The sequence below is a fragment of the Leptonychotes weddellii genome, chromosome 2 (genome assembly GCF_054177405.1).
Source record: "Leptonychotes weddellii isolate Sample4059 chromosome 2, ASM5417740v2, whole genome shotgun sequence".
Taxonomy (NCBI): Eukaryota; Metazoa; Chordata; class Mammalia; order Carnivora; family Phocidae; genus Leptonychotes; species Leptonychotes weddellii.
Window position 1 is genome coordinate 73,837,984 of NC_138370.1, and position 23,282 is coordinate 73,861,265.

The window sequence follows — 23,282 nt, forward strand, 5'->3', positions numbered from 1 at the left end:
AGTAGTAAATACAAAGAAAAACAAAAATAACTTTACTTTCCTATGTTAATACAGGTCAAGGGACCCTTTCTTCTGAAAAGGGTTGATAACACCAGTTCTCAGCAATAAACATAATAAGGCACTTGTTTAGAATACAACATCACTGCATTTTTTCCCCCACTTGTTTTTCTAACCCTGTTTTCCCCCACAGTATCATTTGGAATTAATAGAGTGATGAGGCAAATGTGAGATGACCCAGTTGATACTACTCAGAGCAAGACAGTACAGTACAATGTTTTAGGGGTGCTGTCTGGACACAAAACGAACCCTGTCAAGGTCCTCTGACACCAGACAATGTATCCACTATCAAGTAGACCTGAAAGAAAATAAAATATTTATTCAATAGTTCCAGTAAAATTGGGTTGGAGTACAATATACATTTTAGGAATTTAGCTCCTCACGGGTGGCATCTGCATCAAGAGTTCTGAGTATTTACGAATTTTCATTCTAAGACAATCTACATCATTTGAACATTATCAAGACAAATATATGAATTCCATTTCAATATACAGTAGAGTTTAAACATAATTCACACATACACCCCCTATTATATGGCTGGCGCCTCCTCCCAACACCTCAGTAGTGGCAGAGGTAGCACTAGTGTTCTTTCCCAACAATAAGAACTTCAGTTGCCACTCACAGGAGAAGTTGAAAAAAAGTTTGTTTTTTTGCCATCTGTTAAGATGTTCCTGAGACAGGGCCGGTTAAGAAAACAGAACAAAGCACTGGAGTTCAGTTTGTACTTCTCTTTACGTCACTAAATCGTTAGACTGGGACGCGGAAGGCAGGTCACGTACTATGAAAGGTTGAGTTTAGCACAACTGTTCAATCAGTAGAAGGGTACGGTCTCCTGAAAATTCCCTTTAGAATATACGTCCTATAAACTAAAAGTACCACAAAAAAAGGTGAATTATATATACAACTGATTATTCACTTTACTTAATTTGCTTAAATCTTGCAAATGCAATGAGAATATTGAGCCGGAGGCCAGTTCTCAGGATACAGGTTTAACATTTTAAGGCTCATTTTCTCCATCAAAATTGCAGTTTTCAGCTTGCCTTTCAAATGATGAGTTAGGAATTACATTCACCTGCCACCATCCTAGCCCTCAATGAAATCTTAGTGCAGGAACGGCACTACACCTGCATTACGGAGCTCCCCTGACATCGGCACTCAGCCCATCCTGAACGCTCCCATCGGCACTAGCTGTACAGCACATTACATTGCCTCTGGCTTGCACCTCTGTTTCCACCTGTGTGTTTTCACAGAAGCCCAACACAGATTAGTTGAAATATTCACACAACTGTTTTTCAAAACAATTTATTGCATCATATTTGGTACCTTATGTTTGACAACAAAAAGGAAATTACATCTGTAACTGCAGGAAAAAGAAGCTGGTCTGTTATTGAAAAAAAAAAATCTTGGGCCCTTTAAAAATTACAAAGTCTTGGGCTTGCCTGAAACAACTGAGCAAGAAATATATTCTTAGAAATGTAGGGCTTCAAGTATTACAAACCTGTGACACTGTGGAAAAATTCCAGAGGTATCTAAACTGCAGCACTTTTTTTCTGCATATCGTGAACAAGGCCTGCTGAGGTTTTTAACTATTAGTCTCTTGATCAGTCATAGAATGGTAGTCAGGAGTTCTGCTCTTTAACTTCAAGCCATGGTAGATTTTCTTTTTTCACTCTTGGGTGAAAAAATTCATGCGTGCTAATTAGTTGGTGCCACATCACAGTGCATTTGGTTCTTGCATTACAGTTTTAACAAGTTTGGCCAAAGACAATGCTGAAGGTTTGCATTGCTATTTTAGTTCTTCAAGTTTTAGTTAAAATTGAGATTGTTCCAACTGGTTCCTTCAGTTAAAAACTGTGGTACAAGAACACCAAACTGATCATGTACAGTGAATTTTGGAAACACAACAAGCGTATTGAACACCCTCTAGGTTTCTTATAATTCTGCTTGGTATCTATATGTCCCAGCTTCTACAACATCAAGCATCTGTTGTAGGTTTCTCTGTAAATAGTGATTCACATTGCATACTTCCTATGGTCAGAATCAACCCCGTAACAGAATCAGTCAGATGCTAAAGCCCCAACAACTCTTTGTGCTCAGTGAAAGAATCCAGTGCTAAAACAGCGTTTATGCTGTCTGAGATATAGTAAAATCTCACAAGACAAATTTTAAAGTAATATTTCTGCCACACACCTGCTTTGTTAGCTGTAACAGCCTCCAGATTTTATATAAATTAGTTAAAAAACATGGGTGGGTAGGTAGGAATAGAATAAGGTATCTTTTTTTAATCCCTCAATTTTAGCAGCTTTTAATTTTTTAAGAAACTGAACCTATATCCTGTAATATGTTAGATATTTTATATATACTTTTTCAGCAGGATAAAAAACGTAAAACACTATTTGAAGGCAAGAACATTTACTCTTCTCATTCTGTGTAAGTTAGAGTAATGCAGCAGGTGCGTGACAAAAATATTATACACTAGATATGGTCCAAAGTCATTCCATTTGCTTGTTTAATGATGTTCAAATTTCATTGGCCAGTTCTTCAGTTTCTGCAGAACTATCTCCATTAACTGTGATCTTCATATCCTCTTCATATCCAGGAGGCATGAAAGCCAAAGCATAAGGGAAAAGCTTATGACAATTTGCTCTATAAACTTCAGCAGCTTCTTTACAGTCTCCTAGGCTACCATCACACAAGGCTTCTAATACCTCCATACATGTCTAAAGAAAGAGAAAAGGTCATGTTAAAGTTGTCAAAAAATAAGTTTTTACTGTGAATTCATTAGACATTTCATTATCCACAGATTTTCTAAACAAAAGGCAAACGTACGTATTTAAGATACACAAAAGCATTTAACTCCCACATATACATTCCATAAGAATTAGCTTCTTTGGAATTGCAGGGTTTACACAAAAGGATGAATTTATAAACAGGGCCAGGACTAATGATGGGCAAGCAAAGTGGTAGGGTGCTGCATTTAAAGACACACTCACTCTGAGCAAGTGCTCGACCCTAGGTTGCAACGCTGCCTCAGCCCCGGCTGGTGCTGTGTACAAATGTCAAAATTTCTATGGTAACAATCAGTTACTTAAACCTTTTACAGTTTTGTTTTGTTTTTTTTTTAAGAGGCTTAGAGACAATTGGCAATATCAAACATTGCTTTTCACCCTTGTATTCAAATTGTAGGTTTCTCCACTAACTAAGCAGGAAAGGAAGTCTCAAACCAAAGGGCATAATGCAAGAAAAATTTGTTCATAAAAATTGGTAATTGTTTCAACCAAACCCCTCAGTATATCTTCTATTTGAAAATATTTCATGTTGACTTGCATTTCCCATGTTTTATTTATCTTTTCACTTGGAAAACATTATGTAGTTTGCAGACATGTAATATCCAACACCTTTGCCAGTCTAGAAATGTTCTAATCTAAATGATGTATTAATTAGCAATCAACAAGTCAAATGTTTCTTGAAGATATTTCCTTCTTTTGCTATTAAAGGAATATATCAAATGCTTATTTTATCTGGCCAATTATCACAGGAAGTAGCACTATGTCCTTTGTTTTTAGTCTAAACTAGAATCTGTATTTTGCAACACACCCATATATCTTTTACTCTACTTAATCTCATGTTACATTGCAAGTTATAAAATGAGTGTTTTAATTTGACCCCTGGCATATACATCTTCAATATGTCAGAATCTTCACTGAGGAGGCGCCTGTGGTGCAGTCAGTTAAGCGACTGACTCTTGGTTTCAGCTCAGGTGATGATCTCAGGGTGGTGATATCCAGCCGTGCATGGGGCTCAGTATGAGTCTGCTAAAGAGTCTCTTCTTCCTCTGCTCCTCCCCAGCCCTCCTGCATGCATGCATGCGCACTCTCTCAATCAGTAAATAAATAAATCTTAAAAAAAAAAAATCTTCCTGGAGACCACTGTTTGCTCAGAAATGCACAGATATGGAGGCGCCTACGTGGCTCAGGTGGATGGGCATCCGACTCTTGATTTTGGCTCGGTTCAGGATCTCGGGTTGGTGAGACTGAACTGCCCTGCGTGGGGAGTCTGCTTGGGATTCTCCCTCCCCCCACTCATGCACGCCCTCTCTCTCACTCTCTCTAAAATAAATATTTTTTTAAAAATGCACAGATATGAACTGAAATCTAAAATTAACTGTGGAATACATACATGATTTTACTAAAACATATTTCTAGAAAAAAATATAAGTAAGAGATGTGGAACTAGTTCTTGAATGCCAAGGAGCCTGCTGTGTATGTGTGCACACACAGACAATCCTAAATAAATTTAAGATAAGGTTAGTTTCTGATATGGATTCATAACTGTTTGGTAAACAGTACGCATAAATAACAAAAACAATTATTTGATGAAAATTATTCTCTTCGTTTAAAGAGAAACTGAAAGTAGTCAGGTATTCTTAATAGAGATTATGAGAAACTCTTTACCTGGAGGTTTCTGTTAGTGAGGGATTCATCAAGTGTTGTTGCCAACTCTATAGCTCGCTTCTGACTAGAAGGATCTAAATAATATACCATTTTGGCAGCTAAAGGAGAAGAAAAAAGGAAATTTGTTTTTATTTAAAAGTAAAACCAGCATCTTATCCTCTATCCATTCAAATCTAAATGTAACATATATGGCACTTTATTAGAAAAATGCAAACAGCCATTTGAAACACTGTTTAAAAAAATAAAAAACCCTGAGTAGACCAAAAATAGCCTAACTACAATTAAAGTAAAAAAAACTGTGAAGAAATAAAATATTCTAATAATAGTTGTCTTTGTGTAGTGGGACCATGGATAGTTTTCTTCTTTCTAAAATGAACATAATTTGGGGCTGAGGGGAATACTCCACTAAATGTGGTTGGGGTGAGGATGTGGGAGGAGGGAGATACCCAACCTTGATGGTATGAGCCAAAAAGCTGAATTCAGAATTCCACAAAGGCATACAAAGCTGCTGGGCTTCTTAGCCAGGTATTCTAAAAGCATCCTACTAAAGCACTACCCACATGGTCCCATCAAGTCCAGACTTTGGACTGCTAGCACAGACCCCTGCCTGTGAAATGGTTTCAGGTGCTTTGCACTGTTCAGTTTAATATCTTATATAAGCATGAGAAATAGAAGATGATGGTCACATCCAAGTGAATTTTAAGAGCATGCTGAAGGGAGAAAGAAAAAAAATAGAAAGCTCCTCCCTCCTTCATTATATGTAATATACAGCTAAACGCAGTATACTTGCTTTGTTGTAAAGACTATGCTGAACCAGGAGAAACTACTGACCTTGTTTCACAGTAATAATTTTGTCTAAGAAATTTAAAAATTTATAGGAAGCATATTTAAGCTGCCTATTTTCATAAGATCAAAATGTGAGATAATCACAATGCCTCTTCCATGTGAGAAATGTGTAACCTTGTCACTGATCCATTAAGATAAAAACTGAAATTGTTTTAGAAGGCTAAGATAAAAAGAAAATAAAGTGATTACCTGATAATCTGTGTGGCAATGAATCAGAATTCCTTTTCAGAAAAGTTTCATTAAAATTCTTTGGATTCGTTGCTCCAAAAAGACGATTCATTTCTTGTTTTAATACTGTTCTAACTGTATCAGGTAAATCTTTACTTTCACACACTGCTGAACAAATTAAAAACAAACTCAATTAGTAGATACTCTGATACAGTTTGCAGAAGTTAAAAAAATTATTTACTTGAAGAGTACAATGAAATAATTATATGTAAAAACTAGGTGAACCTACTTATAATTCAATATTTAAAGAGCTTATTATATAAATGTAAAGAATGTGTGTCAGCAGAATAATCTAATGATTTTCTACTGGCATTCAAAGACATTTCATTGATAAATGATGCATTTTCTGGGAAAAAAAAAAGCAAAACAGATAATGAAAGATGTTAATTCTGTAGCCTTCTAAGCCCCTAGGGGCTGCCCCCCTCAACTTTAAATCAAGTCTGTAAACTAGGGGCTTTGATGACACCTACCTGATAAATACTGTCACAGTAATTATGCAGTGCTGAAGAAAACAGAATTTTCCTCACCTCCATCTTCTATACCCAAGTAAGGCATTACAAAATTTATCAATTTTAAAAGAAAACGTGATTGACTTCATTGACCTTTATTTGCAGGGGCTATGTAAACTGAGTTATCACTATATAGTAAATTCCAAAGGACCACCAAAGTATTTTCCTGTAAGGAATACATGCTAGTAATCATATTCCCAGAGCTTGGGATTTAGAGATGGAAAAGCTGACCCCCCACAAGCTCTCTGGACTGAATTTTAGTATGCTTTTTTTTTTTTTCATTATTATTTTGGTATAGAGAGACAGTCTGAAGCTTTGAGCCAGACAGACCTGGGTATGGATCTAGGCTTGGACAAGTCACAACCTCTGTGAACTTACTTCTTGATCTGTAAAACTGAGGAAATACCCAACCTAAAATGATCACAGTAAGGAAAAGTTATATATAAAAGAGCTAATTATATAATAGCTAAATATATAATTTGATAAATTGTTAATTATGGTTAGGAACCATGGTGGTCACTTTCAAATGTTGTACTGATGAATATGTATCCTATATATACATAACTCATCATGTGAAGCAAAAGTTGCACAGAACACTAACCCTAACTTTGTGCTATGCATTGTTATTTTCTACTCTACTCTATTTTACATTTTCAAATGGTAGTAATGACTCACTAAACTGCCTTCATTATCTCCCCAGTGGATCACTACCCTAAGTTTAAAAAACACTGAACTCGGGCGCCTGGGTGGCTCAGTTGGTTAAGCGACTGCCTTCGGCTCAGGTCATGATCCTGGAGTCCCTGGATCGAGTCCCGCATCGGGCTCCCTGCTCAGCGGGGAGTCGGCTTCTCCCTCTGACCCTCCCCCCTCTTATGTGCTCTCTCTCTCAGTCTCTCTCTCTCAAATAAATAAATAAAATCTTAAAAAAAAAAACAAAAACAAAACAAAAAACACTGAACTCTTGAGTAGTAAACATCTGTATGAAATATTCTACACATAATTATTATGTACCTGAATAATTGATTGATATGCCCTTTGTTGGTTAAATAACATTTCCTCTATCATTCTATAGAATTGAGTGGTTCAATTAAATGAGGTAGGTTTTTTCCCCAATTAAGTAAGTTATTAAAGAATTTAGCTTAACCTCCATTACAGCTGTACTTTCAACTTGGCTTTTGCAATTTATTAGTATTTGTTTTTCAGGGGAGGCAGGAGTGCAGAGAGGACTGAAAGAAAAGTTGGTAAAATAGATTACAGCCAATTACAATGAACATTATGTCAAAACCACAGGTTTTCTATAAAATATGTTATTTCCACAAGCCTTGTTGGTTTCCATGAAGTGCTTTCCGGACACTATATGTAGGTGGGAAAGTAACTGTATAGTTACATTAGAGTTGGTTATAGGTGGAAGCTAAGCTTTTCATGTTTTTTATTACCTTTATTAAATTTGTTTTCCTCAGATTAAAACAATCTCCCCAGAAAAATCAAACTGCTTTAAAAAAAAAAAAAGCCCACACAATTAAAAAAAAAAAAAAATATATATATATATACACACAGGATATATAAAGAGGAAATATTTATGTAACTCCTAACTTCCACTAATAGCTACTTCCAAAAACATTTCCTCACTAAATCACAAAATGTTAGAGGCTGACTCTGTTTGCTCCCCTACATTATGTAGATTGGAACTGTAATTTCTAGGAAGATACTAACTAATTACAACAACAACAAAAAATCTGCTGCAGTGTAACTTAGGATGCTGTATGGAATTCTACAGAATGCAATTTTACCTGTATGTTTAAGGAACGGAGCAACCTCAAATATCACAGGTCTATTAGATAAGCTTTTATTGCTAAAGACTAGTGGGCTGTCGGATCAATCTAAAAATCCTTTGAAAGTGATTAACAAAAAATACTGAAGTCTCAGGAAAATAAAAAATCCCAGACTATTTATCTTCCTTGTTATCTTCTGACACAATGTCTTGTGAATCATGAAAAAGTAATACTTGACTGAGGGAAGGGTAATAAAACCTTCTCTAAGAGGCTTTTGATTGGAGTCTTCTGACATCTTAAAATTAATGTTTGGTTCATGCTATTAGCTTACTGCAGGTTAAATTAATTTAGTAATCATCAATGGTTTAAAAGTCGCACTGAAAAGGGGCTGATTCTTAGCAAAAAGAATTTCCCTTGTTCCTAGGCTAGCTGGCATTTTTATTAATAATTTGGGTAGAAAATGCTCATATTTTGTGTGAGATAAAGACTACTCACTACTAGGTTAAAGCACAACCTACTAAGTGATTACCACTCAAAACAGTGAAGTAGGTAAATGAGAGTATTAATGAAGTTTTTAGGAGAGAAATGCATAACTACAGAAGAAAAATAATCTGCAGATAAAAGAAAGGAGTTTGTACAAATGAGAGAGGAAAAGACAAAAGATTCACTGCAGAACAAGATGACCAGTTATTTTAAAAGCATTGTAAGCGAATAATAAAACTGAATACCTAAGCTCCTATCTTTTACTTAACACTGAACAGAAATGTAGTTTAAATTGCTCTAAGTCCTACAACTTAAAAAAAAAAAAAGAATAATTTGAAAATCATCTTCGTAATTAAAAGGGGGAGAGGAAGATGACCTATCTGGTAAATTACTTTATGTAGCAGATACTAATTACACTGGTACTATAACAACATTCTGAAGATTTGGAGGGTACTCATAACCAGACTAAAATGAGTATATTTATTTAGAGAAGTTTCTATTATTAATAAAATAGGTATCGGCGCTCCTTTTTATACCCATACTTCCCAGAAAGGTGTTACTGTGGGAATTTCTTTGTAAAGAAGGAGTTAGTACAATATAACTTGACATGACAAATGTGTTCTTGAAAAATTACTTCAGGGGCACCTGAGTGGCTCAGTCATTAAGCATCTGCCTTCGGCTCAGGTCATGATCCCAGGGTCCTGGGATCGAGCCCCACATCGGGCTCCCCGCTCAGCAGGAAGCCTGCTTCTCCCTCTCCCGCTCCCCCTGCTTGTGTTCCCTCTCTTGCTGTCTCTCTGTCAAATGAACAAATAAAAATATAAAAAAAAAAAAGAAAAATTACTTCAAAGTTAATTTTTTTAAAGTACCAAATATATTAGTTAAAGGAACCCTGTGGGGTATATCAAAGATGCCCTAACTCTGTGCTTCTGTAGTTTCACAAATAGCTCTATACAGTACACACCTGTTCTTAACAAAGGTAAGAACCGTGCATCTTTATCACTCCAAATTATCACTTCACTTTACTGCCTAAATTTAGTCAAAATAAGGATTACTTTGTAACTCCTGACAATGCTGTCAGCTAAACATGTGGAGCAATGCGCAAAGCTGAAAGGGACACTAAATAATTCTACCTCTACATCAGGACCATCCTGCCTTTGTTCTTCTGAAGTCCATGAGCATTTTAATTCCTGAAACAACTGTTCCAAGGAAACAGTTGTATGTTCATCAATCCACACCCATACTATAAGCAAATATATTTAGATATGCCACTTTTAATTCCTATTTCAAAGGGAAATCTCCAAATCCAGAGGATCTATATGTATTATTTTACTACCTTTTAGGAAAGAGTTGATTATACAAAATAAAGTGTGTATTTTAATTTTGAAAACAGCTTAAGTGCACTCCATCCTAACCAAGAATGGATTTAAGACCATTACTCCTGGCCTTCATTTTCTGACTCATGATTTCAAAAAGAATTTAATACATAAAGATGAGAAACAAATTTTTTTATTTTCTCTAAATATAGCAATTCTTTCTTCTATTTTCTATAAGGTGGTTATTTATTACTTCCATAATTTAAGACACTGAAAAACATCTCTATGATTCAGTATCTATAACAGGAATCTTTTTTTGACAAGCATAAATATAAATTAAGTAAGGTTTTACTTTTTCTTAGAAGTCAAAACAATGGTCTTAATCAGGACAATTTAGCATTTTTCAAAAGACTGATTGCGATGCCTGTTTTAATCACATTATTTAGATATGTATGGATTCATATGTGGCTCAGTATTCAGCAATGAGATAGGTAATTTAACAGTATTTGCAGATTGTTCTATTAAAGATTCAATATCCCCTCTCCGAAGAGTCACTTAAAAATCAAACCACCACCACCACTTGACTACAGGAGTACTTTAAATTTAAAGGTCTTGTAGTATAAAGAACAATATGAAAACCTGAGCTATCATTCCTGCTTCATTACTAATTATTTGTGTTACCCTGAATAAGTCATTTAATCTTTTAAGGTTCTAGATTTCTCAACTATAAAATGAAAAATAATTGGCATAAAATTCCACCTTTTACACTCTAAAATTCTGTAGTTCTACTTCACATTAAAAGTAACATATGGATCTTACTATGAAAATATTTGAAAAGTAGTGATTGCCTTAAAGTTCTTTTAAATCTGTATTTAGTAACAAAACTTTTATGACTCCAAGAATTCTGAAGACAGATAAATAAGGAGATAGCTAGTCAATTTCAGAGATTTTTCAGTTTTAGAAGAATTTATTAAAAAGCTTTACACAATGAGTATGATTCAAAATTTCAACATACATGTAACTTTTTAGAAACAGAAACAAAGGTGATTCTCAAATATTCGGACTGAACAATTCTGTATCAAGATCAAGTAACATTTCTAGCCTTAAAGACCTTCATCACAAAGAAAAGAACCCTGCTCTTCCCCTTAGCTAATTTAAAATGTAACAGCTTTAAAATGATCTGAGTTTATGACAAACTTATATAGATTACTTATACAGTCACTATCAACTACTGTAATCAAATACTTAAGTAATGTAAAACAAAAAAACATACCAGTACTAAAGAGTCGAATCATACACTCATGAAGCCAGGGATGACTAGAATCAATAGCAAATGCCCTCTTTACTGATTGTAGCATCAAAAGAAACTTTTCTATAAAAAGAAAAAGTAAGATATATTTTGATCATTTGATAAAATAAGCTGCCCTCTTGGAGGACTAATTTAAGAGAATTACAAATAGAGAAACTAATTTAGAGTCAATCACATCTGAACTGCAACATGAGTGAAGCAAATGATTTCCTCAGATTAGCAACATTAGCTAATATTTTCCACACAACATTCCTTAAGAAAAAATGTTTTTAAGAAAAAAATATTTTATGAAGTACAAAAAATTTAGATAGCATTCAACAATATTTGAACTAATGCCATATAAACAAAATTTGAAGCCATTTCATTTCGTAACCTCCTTTAATAAAAATAAAGAGATTTTCTGCACTACTTATAAAACTTCATTGTTTATACTTCAAACTAGTTCCTTTCTTGGATTTTGAGACATTCACGTGAAATGGTTTCCCTCCTACTTGAGTGTCTTCTCCTAATTAATCACCTGGTTCCTCTTCCTCCTCAAAAGGTACAATATTCACCAAGGTTATGTTTTCAGTGATTTCTAGTATCTTTCCATATTATCCTCACACTCACACCCCCATGTTTCCCAAGCTTCAGTAGTGTTTCCACCTGTTGAATGGAAATGTCACCTGATTAAGTCCCATCTAAAACCACCTCTTTGTTAAGACTTCCCTAATTTGGTACCATTCTCCAAATGACAAAATTCAAAACTCCAGGCTCCTCTGACATTTCTTTTTCCCTTACTCCCAACACTCAGAAAGCTAAAAATACTGCCATACTCTTTGTTACTACCCATTTCACACAACTACAGTGAATTCCAAATGCTGAAGAGCCCTTGAGAGGTTAGCATACAACTAAGCCAACTGTAAGGAATTTAGATTGCCCTTCCCCACTTAAAGCAGAACAGCTTTTTTATACTTCAGGATTCCATTTAAGAAGATTTGTTGTATTGGGGCATCTGGGTGGCTCAGTCGGTTAAGTGTCTAACTCTTGATTTTGGCTCAGGTTATGATCAATGGGCTCCACTTGTGGAGTCTGCTTAAGATTCTCTCTCCCTCACTCCCCCCAGCCCCCCCAACTGTGCCCACGCTCTCTCTAAATAAACAAAGAAAGAAAGAAAGAAAGAAAGAAAGAAAGGAAAAGGGGAGTTGTATTAACTTTTCTTTAAAAGAAATTACTGGACTCTATTAAACTTCTTTTCCAAATTATAACACAATCATTTTGGAAAACAGAAATATAATGGAAACCATTGTAATCATTCAAATCCATCAAGAGACCATCGGTTATTTTTTGATCTATTTCTTCCTGGCCCTTTTGCTATCTTACATACCCATGTAAATATCTTAATAAAAATTAAACTATAGTTTTTGTGTCCTATTTCCAAGCAATGCTATATAGCAACCTTTACCTGACATTATTAATTACTTTGGATAAACATGATTTTTTAATGGATACTCTACAGAGGTACCATTTTATTCAATCTCTTTTAGAACAGTTACACTGCTTGGAGAAACAACCTTCTGTCAGATCTTACTAACCAATTTCTCTTCCCTTCAATATGCATCACCTTAATGATACACTTTTTTTTTTTTTTCAATGAACCACCTGAATTACAGCAATTCAATACCACAAAGTTTTAGTATCTATATGTAGTCTAGGCATTCTAAACAAGACAACCAAGACCTTCCATTATCTTTTACCTGACTCTGGCAATATAGACAACCTCAACATTATTTAAGCATACTTGTGTTTTCTTAATGCATCCTCTTCCTTTCTATGCAACTTTTCTTTTAGAAATATGATCCATCTTTCAAGATACACCTTAAGCACCACACCTTCTAATAACAGCTAATAATAACCAACATTTATTCAATGCTCCCTTTGTATCAGGCACTAATCAAACCTCTGTTATCATTAACTAATTTTATTCACACCCGTACATGGTAACTACTATATTTGACCTTATGTATGAATATCTATCGTTGATTTTAATGTCCTAGGAGAGATAATAGTATCATTATACCTCCCCACAATATCTTGTACATATAGCAGGCATTTCTGTGAGAAGCTACATTGGGAAAAAATCCTACAGTGGTGAGACTATTGGATTTGGGTGACTACATCTAAGAAATAACAGTGATCAATTTTATCAGGGCCACTATACCCTAATTGCCTACCTTTCCTAAAGTAAATCTCAAAGGCAAAAAGATGCGTTTCTATCTTGTTCTTCACCAAGTTCTTCAACGGTGTTAAAAATTTAATAGCTTCTTCCAATGGAGTTTCAACCTAACAAAAATAAAAGATATTATACAAGCGGAAGCAAGATGGGGGGGGGGGAAGGATGTGAATAACACTTCACTTTCTGGGTTTTTTTTCTTTTTTCTTTTTGGTAAAAATCACTTACCCATTACCCAGAAATACTGTCATATTTTAACCTCCCATAATCTAAAGGAAGGGGATTTTGAACTCTACAACTCTTCACTGGTTTTTAACCATAGATACTACATTATCTCTGGATAGAAACTATCCAACAAGTGAAGCGAAAGATAAAACAGAACCAGGGAAAGACAGTGAGATGAACAGGTTAAGATAGCCAAGGGGTAGGGCGGGGGGAGGACAGAGAGATGTTAAACAGGATGAAGAGGGATTAAGAAAGAGAGAGAGAATATTATAGAATGAGTCAACATTCTTTTTAAATTCAAAGTGAAGTATAATCAAGTTATTAAAAAAAAGCAGTACAATATCCATTCTATCTTGCTTTTGTTCTAATACAAAATCTATAGTATCCATATTTATTCCAATGCCACGGCATTTAAGAAGATTTATATTTATCGAACTGTCTCTACCACCCTTTATTAATTACATAGATGTCATATTAATTACATACTTGTAGTAATTCCTGGGCAGGTATAATATTTACTACATAACTGTGTTACTGTTACATTCCTAGACTGAGTATCTGGACAAAATTCTTCTCTGTAGACTGGGATGGGGGTGGGGAGCAATACCATATTTATCAGAGGCACCAAACATCCATGCCTGTATTTGCCTTGTCTCATCACAGAGGTAGTAACAATTTATCCTTGATGGAATTTGGATTTGCCATAGCTGTACAACATGTCTCTGCTAATACGGTAATTGTGGTTTTACCAACACAGATTCTGGCTAAGGAAATTACTTCACAGCATTAAAAAACAAAACAAAAAACAAAACACCTTAAGCAAAAAAGTGATGTCTAGGAGTTTTACCTTATACTAGCATGTAAACCAGCTGGCATTATTCTGAAGAATACACGCTCTAAACAAGAAATCAATATATGGCACTGTCACTCTACTAGCTGTAGATACCAAGAGACAGAGGGGAGAGAGGGGCCCTCCTAAGGATGCCTTTCTCACACATTTGTAAATATTTTGCTTCTTATTCCCACGATTCTATGTACTACTGAGTTGGGATTTGTGGTATACAGGGGAAAAATGTCTACTAGGGAAAGGTAAAGAACTGGAAACTGAAATTGTAATGAAGCTGTATCAAGTTTTTCAAGACTTTCAAAGCAGACCGAAATGAGGATCGCTGTATTGACCAGGGTAATTTACTACCAGGGAGATAAGGCTGCTGTCACAAAATGGAAACAAGGAATACAGGGAAGCTAAGGCAATACAAGCATTATACTTACTGAAATCAAGTATTTAAACTTGGAAAAAGAAGAGAAATTCTCCCTGCAATTCTAATAAATGAGAACCTATGCCTCCACAAAAAATCTGGATCTGTTGTCCCCACGTTTCTGTGTGCCTCACATAGATTTAGCCTGACAAAAATCTTACATAGCTAAGTGTTTAAACATATGTACATAACCACAATAAAGCTAACTACATTCTATATTCATACATACATAATGAAGTATAGAGTTATATATACAAAAGCATATAAACAGGGATGAGTTCTATAATCAGTGCTTAAGATTAAAAAAAAAGGAAAAAGTATCAAGGGGAGCCTGGGTGGCTCAGTTGTTGAGCGTCTGCCTTCGGCTCGGGTCATGATCCCAGGGTCCTGGGATGGAGCCCCACATCAGGCTCCCTGCTCAGCGGGAAGCCTGCTTCTCCCTCTCCCACTCCACCTGCTTGTATTCCCTCTCTGGCTGTCTCTCCCTCTGTGTCAAATAAATAAAATCTTAAAAAAAAAAAAAAAAGTATCACCAAAACTACCCTTGAAAAATCCCTAAAGTTGTAAAGACAGACACATAGAAATGAATATATTTATCACCACTTTGCATTCTGTGCATGAAAACCATATTAAGAACCAAAATGAGAATCACTGTAGCAAAATGTTCACCCTGGGAGAGGCACACAGGAACTGACATGGAATAAACAAATGGTAGTCACACTTCCTGGGTCTCATACTCAGTTGGGGTCCTGTGTTCAATGAGGGGAGTACTGGATGAATTTGCCAGAATTATGCATACTCATTTCTGTCTCTCAAAAAAAAAATTACATCTAGTCATGAAGATTTGAATTTACTTAAGTTTAAAGAGATGTAGAATGGGACTGCATTGTGTTGATGGGCAATATGAGATTTGCAAGGGCGGTTCTGATCATATGCAATTTTTAAATTTATAAACCAATGTGAAGTCTAATCCGTATTACAATATGTTGTATAAGAATACAACTCCCTATACTCGCAGAATAGCAACAGAAAGTTTAAAACTATTAAATCCTATACAGACAGAATACTAAGAACACATTGATAAGGAGGAACGTACGTGTGCACAGAAGGAAAAAAATAATCCAGCTGAGATGAATACTACCTCCTGAAGGCAAGAAGGAACATAGGATGGGTGGTACATGAGGGAACTCATAAATACCAACTACTGCCTCCTGATAAGTTGGAGAAACAAAGACTTCAGGTTTATACTCAGTTAACTGAATATTAAACTCACTAAACCTCTTATTTTCCTTTTTTCTTTAACTGGAATTACTGCTAACTTAATAATGCTTTTATTTTATTATTACATATATAAAATCCTGAACTGGTGACACTAAATATATCATTTGTAACATTAAGAATGATAAAATATAAGATGATAAAAAATCAGAATCTAGAGACTGCAAATCCAGATTTGGCAGGCAGCTTTTAAAATAGCCTACAATGCCATACTTTATCATGATGGCTTGGTGTAATCTAGCACTGCCACCACACTGGGGATACAAGTAAGTGTGGATGCTATTAGAAGGGGGCATCCTGGAGGCAGTTATCTTAGGAAGAGAAGTGTGTTAGGTGCCTAACAGGTAAGAATAGTATATATTAAACAGCAGCCTATGAAAGGGGGTACCTTCCACTGGGCTCTTTCCAAATAAAGCACTTTCTGTAGGCATTATTTTCTTCTGAGACTCTACAAACCTCTAGCTATAAATAATTAAACTATAACTTGACATCTGGCCCAAAAGCAGCTATGATAAGCTGGACACAAAGAAAACCCAATAGTCTATAAGGAGGCCTGGTATAAGAATTCTGCTCTGTGGGGGTAAGTAATCTTTATTAGACAGTCACTAAATAATCCAAATAGATCCTCTCTCTAAGAAGTATAATGGAAGATATAAAGTGTTACAAAGAAAAACGTCAGTAAGAAAAGTCATGGGCTATAGAGAAAGTATGTAGAAAGAATGGGGGTGGCAGACCATCAGTGACAGTGGTAAAAGTGGTAGTAATAAAGAAAGCTGAAGTATAAAGATGGAAGGCCCTTAAAGCCGGTATTATCCCTGAATAACTTTGCAATTCTCCATGAGGCCTAAAAGGCAATTTTCTGTGCCTCCTCACTATTCTGTATATTCTTCCAATAAACTCCCAACAATAAAAAGATAGTATCTTTGGGGCGCCTGGGTGGCTCAGTTGGTTGGGCGGCTGCCTTCGGCTCAGGTCATGATCCTGGAGTCCCGGGATCGAGTCCCGCATCGGGGTCCCTGCTCAGCGGGGAGTCTGCTTCTCCCTCTGACCCTCCCCCTCTCATGCTCTCTGTCTCCCATTCTCTCTCTCAAATAAATAAATAAAATCTTTAAAAAAAAAAAAAAGATAGTATCTTTGTCCTAGAAGTTATACAATTATTTGTGAAAGGATGTCAATATATCCTTTGAAATCCAAGCTAGATTTCTCTATGGTTCTTAGCAATACTGCTATGAGGTATTATTGTCCATCTGCTCTGATATAATCCTAAAACTATTTTCCAACTCTACTTATTAGGTATTATAATTTTTCTCAGTTCTAAGGCAGTTGATTTTTATTTTTTTAGTTACTAGTGAGGCTAATACTGAACTCTAGTGCTTACTATATTTATTGCTTTAACATAATAAACCATGCAATTATTTTCACATGGAGTAGCTGAACACCAATGGCCAGAAGTGCATAGGTATGTTATTAATCAAAATGGTTCATCTGACAATGAATACCTTGGTTTCAGCTTAAAGGTTAAAAATGGCAGATATGATTTTTGGCTTGGGGGAAAATATTTAGGGACTTTTAAAGAGATTAGGTTCAAATAGCAAAGTCCAATAAAGAAAAACTGTAAACTGACACATGGGTGAAAGATATACATATACACTTACTTTTCAATAAGCTCAATTTGGTCTAGATATAAAAAAGTGCATGTTACCACTTATAACAGATGCTACATTCTTTGCACATACAGTTCCTTTAATCCTAACATCCCTGCCTAGTAGGGATTTCTTCCTAGTCCCTTTTATACATGAGAAAACCATCAGAGAGGTGAGACAAAGTGTCCAAGATACACAGTGAAGTAGAAGCGCTGATATGTGGACCCAGATCAGAATGACTCAAAAGCCAAAACTTTCCACTATACCATACTAGATTACTCTGGATCAGGATCATTGTTCCAAGTTTTAAATGTGAAATATGATCAAGAAAGAAAGAAAGAAAGAGAGAGAGAAAGAGAGAGAAAGAAAGTAGACTAAAAATTAAAATGATTTTTCACTCTAAAATCTATAATCAAATTGGTTAAATAAGACAGTATAAAATGACAATAGCTGGTCATGAAATTTCACTCAATTGTGCTCAACACTATTATTAAGTACCTTGGCCAGTTTCTCAGGGATAAGTTCTTCTTTTGGCCCTCCAATTTCCTCATCATCATCATCCTTTTTCTTTTTCTGATTTCTCTGCTGCTTTTCTTTTTCTGCATTTTTTTTCTCTTCTTCTATCTGGGCTTTCTTTTGAGCTCTTCTTTGTTTATTACGTAGCTTCTTTAGCTCTTTGTCAGACATGTTTGCTGTAGGCAATATGTGTTAATTAATTAAAAGCATTATTAGTAATGACCAATCACTAACATTCTCATTAAAACTCCCATAAAAAATATTACATGTTATACATGTTCATGTGCCTATGTGTACCTAGCCATTTAATGGTTCCACATTCGATAGAGAACACTGTGATCTCTTCAAAAAAATGTTTTGAAACCAGGTGGAGACCTGGTGCCACAACCACAGCAAAACATAAAAGCATACAAATTCCTCCAGCAATATACTTGCAGTTCTAGAAATGTAACAAGCTGTCTCATATTTCTCTCATAATTTCTATGGCCTTAGACTATGCTTTTTCTTAGTTACGCCTCTCTAACCTTGTCAGTTATTCATTCTCTACTCAGTGCTACCACTATGACATATATTTTACTTGTCACAATACTTCATTTATACATGTGGATCTCTTTTAGACTGTGAACTCCTTGGTGGAAGAGACCCTGTCTTACTTGTAATTTTTGTATTCTCAGGGCCTAGCAGAATATACAGAAAATACTCAAATATTTGTTGATGGAATAATAAATAACTATATGGTAAATTAAAAGCTTGACACTGAAAATTAACAATAGCTTTTGTGGTATAAACTATGGAATGTCTCAAGGGAAAGACTGGAAATCACAAATATGAGATAATAAAGTAAAAAATCTATTGTTTAGTCTTCAAGCAATAAATCTGAAAGTTACATGTGCAACTGGTATTTATTTGGGCAATACTTATTGATTGTGAGAAATGAAAAAGGTCATTCTAAAATATACCACCACAGCGTGCTTTTCAAATATGCCCATAAACTCTTTCCTTCAAAAGGTAGAGCCTATTTCCCCTTCCCTTAATTGTGGCCTATACTTAACTCACTTCCAATGAATGGAATATGCTAGAAATCAAAGTGTATGACATCCAAGATCAGAACATAAAAGCATGGTGGATTCCTCTTTGCTTTCTCTTGGGCCACTCAGAAGAAACCAACTGCCATGTTGTGAAGATACACAAACATGGAAAGACCCAAGTGGCCAAGAATAGGCCTCCAGCCATGAGAGTAAGCCATCTTGGATTCTCCAACTCAAATCAACCCTTCAGAAGCAGATTCTCCAACTCAAATCAACCCTTCAGAAGCCTTTGGCTGCCATCTTCATTTCAATCTCCTGAGAGCACCCACATCTTTCAAAATCATACAGCTAAGTGACTTCTGAATTCCTGGCCCACAGTAACTCTGAGATAATATATGTCTGTTACTTAAAGCTATGTGTAGGCAATCTGTTACGCAGCAACAGATAACCAAGGCAGATTTTGGTATTTGGAAGTGGGGTGCTGCTGCAATAAAAACCTAAAATGTAGGATTGACTTTGGTTTGAGTATGGCAAAAGGTGGAAAAACTTGGAAAAAGCATTAGTGGAAGCTCAAAGGACCCTAGACTATTTAATAGAGATTGGATTTTGAAGAGGCTGCAAGTGACACATGTTATAGTCATGTAGAGGCAGAAAGTTTAATAACATGTATTTAATAACATCATAAAATATGTCAAATGAACTGAGTGATTAGCTAGAGGGATTTCCAAGCTAAAAAAAGAGGGCGTAGTTAAGGTAGCACCTGATTCCTCTTGCAGATTGTAATTAAAATGCAAGAGAAAGAAACAAATGTAACAAGGACTTGACAGTTTTGAAAATTCTCAGCCTCTTCAAAAATGGCTGCTGACCAAAGGTTAAATTGAGAGAACTGCCAAGAAAATATGTCAACAGAGAAAGCAGAGTTTGGCTTTAAAATCCTTTAAAACTCAGAACTCAGAAAGATGGTACTTCAGCAGTTACTGGTCACCCAAAAGGCTCTTTTCTCTTAAAAATTTTAAGGGTATGATTCACTGATCCTTTTTTTTTTTTTTTTTTATATGACAGAGAGAGACACAGCGAGAGAGGGAACACAAGCAGGGGGAGTGGAGGAGGGAGAAGCAGGCTTCCTGCAGAGCAGGGAGCACGATGCGGGGCTCGATCCCAGGACCCTGGGATCATGACCTGAGCCGAAGGCAGACGCTTAACCATCTGAGCCACCCAGGCGCCCCTCACTGATCCTTTCAAACAACAGAACTTCTAAGAAACTCAAGGGTGCTGTCCTCTCAGCAAAAGCTCAAGGTAGACAAAGATATTCATGCATGTGGCTTCCAGTAAGATTCACAAAAGATCCATAGGTTTTAAGAGAATTCTATGGGCAGAAACATAGCAAATTTGGACTGAAAGGAACAGAGATAGTACAAAAGAACCCCCAAATTTTGGAAGCAGACTGAAAAACTACTCAGGTGCAAACAAATGCTAACTTTTTAAAAATTAATTTTTTTAGTAATCACTACACCCAACATAAGGCTTGAACCCACACCCCAAGATCAAGAGTTGCAAGCTCTTCCAATTGAGCTGGCTAGGCACCCCACAAATGCTAACTTTTAAGAACAAGGAAAGAAGATGCAGAAGGTGGAGCCAAGAAACAACAGCATAGAACCAGGAACCATTAAGAGAGTTAGTCCTACATCATGAGTCCTAATCAAAGAACTGCTACCCTATACCCAACTGGACTTAAGAACTGACATAACCAGTAACTCCTGTGTGCCTCCCATTTCCCCTTCACCACCCCCTTTTGATCAAGAATATTCCTCTGCAATCAATTTATATTGGACATGTACTTGGCACAGGATTTCTTTAAGATTTATTTATTTGAAAGAGACGAGAGAGAGAATGAGCAGGGAGAGTGGCAGAGGGAGAAGCAGATTCCCCACTGAGCAGGGAGCGACGCAGAGCTCGATCCCAGGATGCTGGGATCATGACCTGAGCCCACAGGAGATGCTTAACAGACTGAGCCACCCAGGTGCCCCTGGTACAGGATATCATATCAAGAACTATACTTGAAGAGCTATACTAGCTATACTAAATCAGAACCATATTAAAGAAATCTCATCAGCACCAGCACCTCATACACATATATAACTAACATTCTGGACTTTGAGCTAATGCTGTAATGGAATGAGACTTTTGAAGGCCTTGGAAGGGGCAAGTGTATTTTGCATGTAAGAATAATATAAATAGGGTGCCTGGGTGGCTCAGTCAGTTAAGTGTCTGCCTTTGGCTCAGGTCATGATCCCGGAGTCCTGGGATCGAGCCCTGCATCACTCCCTGCTCAGCGGGGAGCCTGCTTCTCCCTCTTCTCCCTGTTCCTGCTCTCTATCTCCGTCTCTCTCTCTCCAATAAATAAATAAAATCTTAAAAAAAAAAAGAATAATGTAAATAATTTGTGTCAGAATGCAGAATATGGCAGTTAAAAATATGACTACAAATTGTATGATTCTTCTCCCACTCAAATATAGGTTAGACTTGGTGACTCACTTTTACCAAATAGAACATGTAGGAGGTGATGGGGTGTTATGTTGAGAGAGTAGAACATTAAAAGTGTTGTGGCTTCTTCCTTGCTCTCATGGCTGGCTACTACGCCTTGAGGAACTGAAGAAACCCTCCAGAGAGACTAACATATTAAGGCCACCTGCCAAAAGCCATGTGAGTGAGTCATCTGGGAAATGGATCTTCTAGCCCTAGTTAAACTTTCAGATGATTGTAGCCCCAATCAACATTTTTTTTTAAAGATTTTATTTATTTATTTGAAAGAGTAAGAGAGAAAAAGAGCCCATAAGCAGGGGGAGTGGGAGAGGGAGAGGGAGAAGCAGACTCTCTACTGAGCAGGGAGCCTGAGGCAGGGCTCGATCCCAGGACCCTGATATCATGACCTGAGCCAAAGGGGCAGATGTTTATCCAACTGAGCCACCCAGGTGCCCCCCTCCCACAACCCTCAGCCAACAATTTAACTATAACTTTATAAGAGACCCTGAGCTGGAACAACCTAGATGCTTCTAAATTCCTGAACTATGGAAATAGTTGTTTTCAGCTGCTAAATTTAGGGAAATTTATTATGTGTCAATACACAACAACCTTCAAAAACAAATGCACACCAGTTTCTCTTTTTCCTAGTAAAGAAGCCCTTACTACTAAAAAAGAAAATTTCAAACAAGGACCAAAAATTACATTCTCAAAGTACAAGACATTTATAAATGAATAACCACAAAAATTCTGGCCTTTTAATGACTTGTAAAATAACTGCTACCACTTGCTTCCTTACTACATACCAGATACCATGCATGCATTATTTTACTTAATATCCTCAATAATCTCATTGATTAGAGTGTAATATTATTTTATGTATGAGAAAACTGAGGTTTCAGAGGAAAAATATTAACTCAAGAGTAATAACAAAAGGCAGAACAAGGATTTAAATCCACTTCACTCTGACTCCAAAGTCTGGGCTCTTTCCTTCCACTATGCTACACCAGGAGTCAATAATCTTTTTTTATAATGGGCCAGATACTAAATATTTTCATCTCTGTAAGCCATGGGTCTCTGGTGCAAAAAAACTCAGCTACTGTAGCACAAAATTCACCATAAATAATACATAAACAAATAGGCTCAACTACGTCCCAATAAAACTTCATTTATCAAATCAAACTGCAGTACGGATCTGGTCCACTGGCTCTTTTGTGATCTTATTCTATATTATCTCCCACTGCCTTGAAAGGACTCACCCAGTTTATAATAACAGAGTTGCCATACAAAAATAGAAAAAGGAATAACCACATCAGAAGTTAATATAGAAAGTAAGAATTCAAATCCTGTTTCACTTAATGTAGCACTATTTATCTGGATAAGCATGGTCTCAACTTTACATGAATTTTTACTTGTGTGAACATAATAGAGATCAGAATTTTCACTTAGAAGGATCCAGAGAATTCTACTATGATAGAATATTGCACTATCTTAAAAATAAAAAATTGGTGTGTATATGTATGTGTATGCATGCATATATGTATATACATAGCAAACAACACCTAAACCTAGACTACTCTATACAGCCAAATCAACATTCACATAAGAAGGCAAAATAAATCTGGCC

The 23,282-nt window shown here is 36.1% G+C and overlaps 2 protein-coding genes across 2 annotated transcripts in view; one reads left to right on the plus strand and one right to left on the minus strand.

The window, feature by feature from the left end:
* Positions 1-23,282, plus strand: part of SETD7 (SET domain containing 7, histone lysine methyltransferase) — a 270,085-nt gene that overhangs the window by 117,457 nt on the left and 129,346 nt on the right. The gene's annotated exons all lie outside the window — the stretch shown is intronic.
* The window catches only part of NAA15 (N-alpha-acetyltransferase 15, NatA auxiliary subunit), a gene marked incomplete at its 5' end in the record, with an annotated part of 43,610 nt that continues 20,678 nt past the window's right edge, over positions 351-23,282 (minus strand). The window contains 6 exons of the mRNA XM_081812868.1: positions 351-2,777; positions 4,512-4,609; positions 5,547-5,690; positions 10,939-11,037; positions 13,188-13,296; positions 18,090-18,283. Of these exons, the coding sequence (XP_081668994.1) occupies positions 2,577-2,777; positions 4,512-4,609; positions 5,547-5,690; positions 10,939-11,037; positions 13,188-13,296; positions 18,090-18,283 (845 nt within the window). The remainder of the gene's footprint in view (positions 2,778-4,511; positions 4,610-5,546; positions 5,691-10,938; positions 11,038-13,187; positions 13,297-18,089; positions 18,284-23,282) is intronic.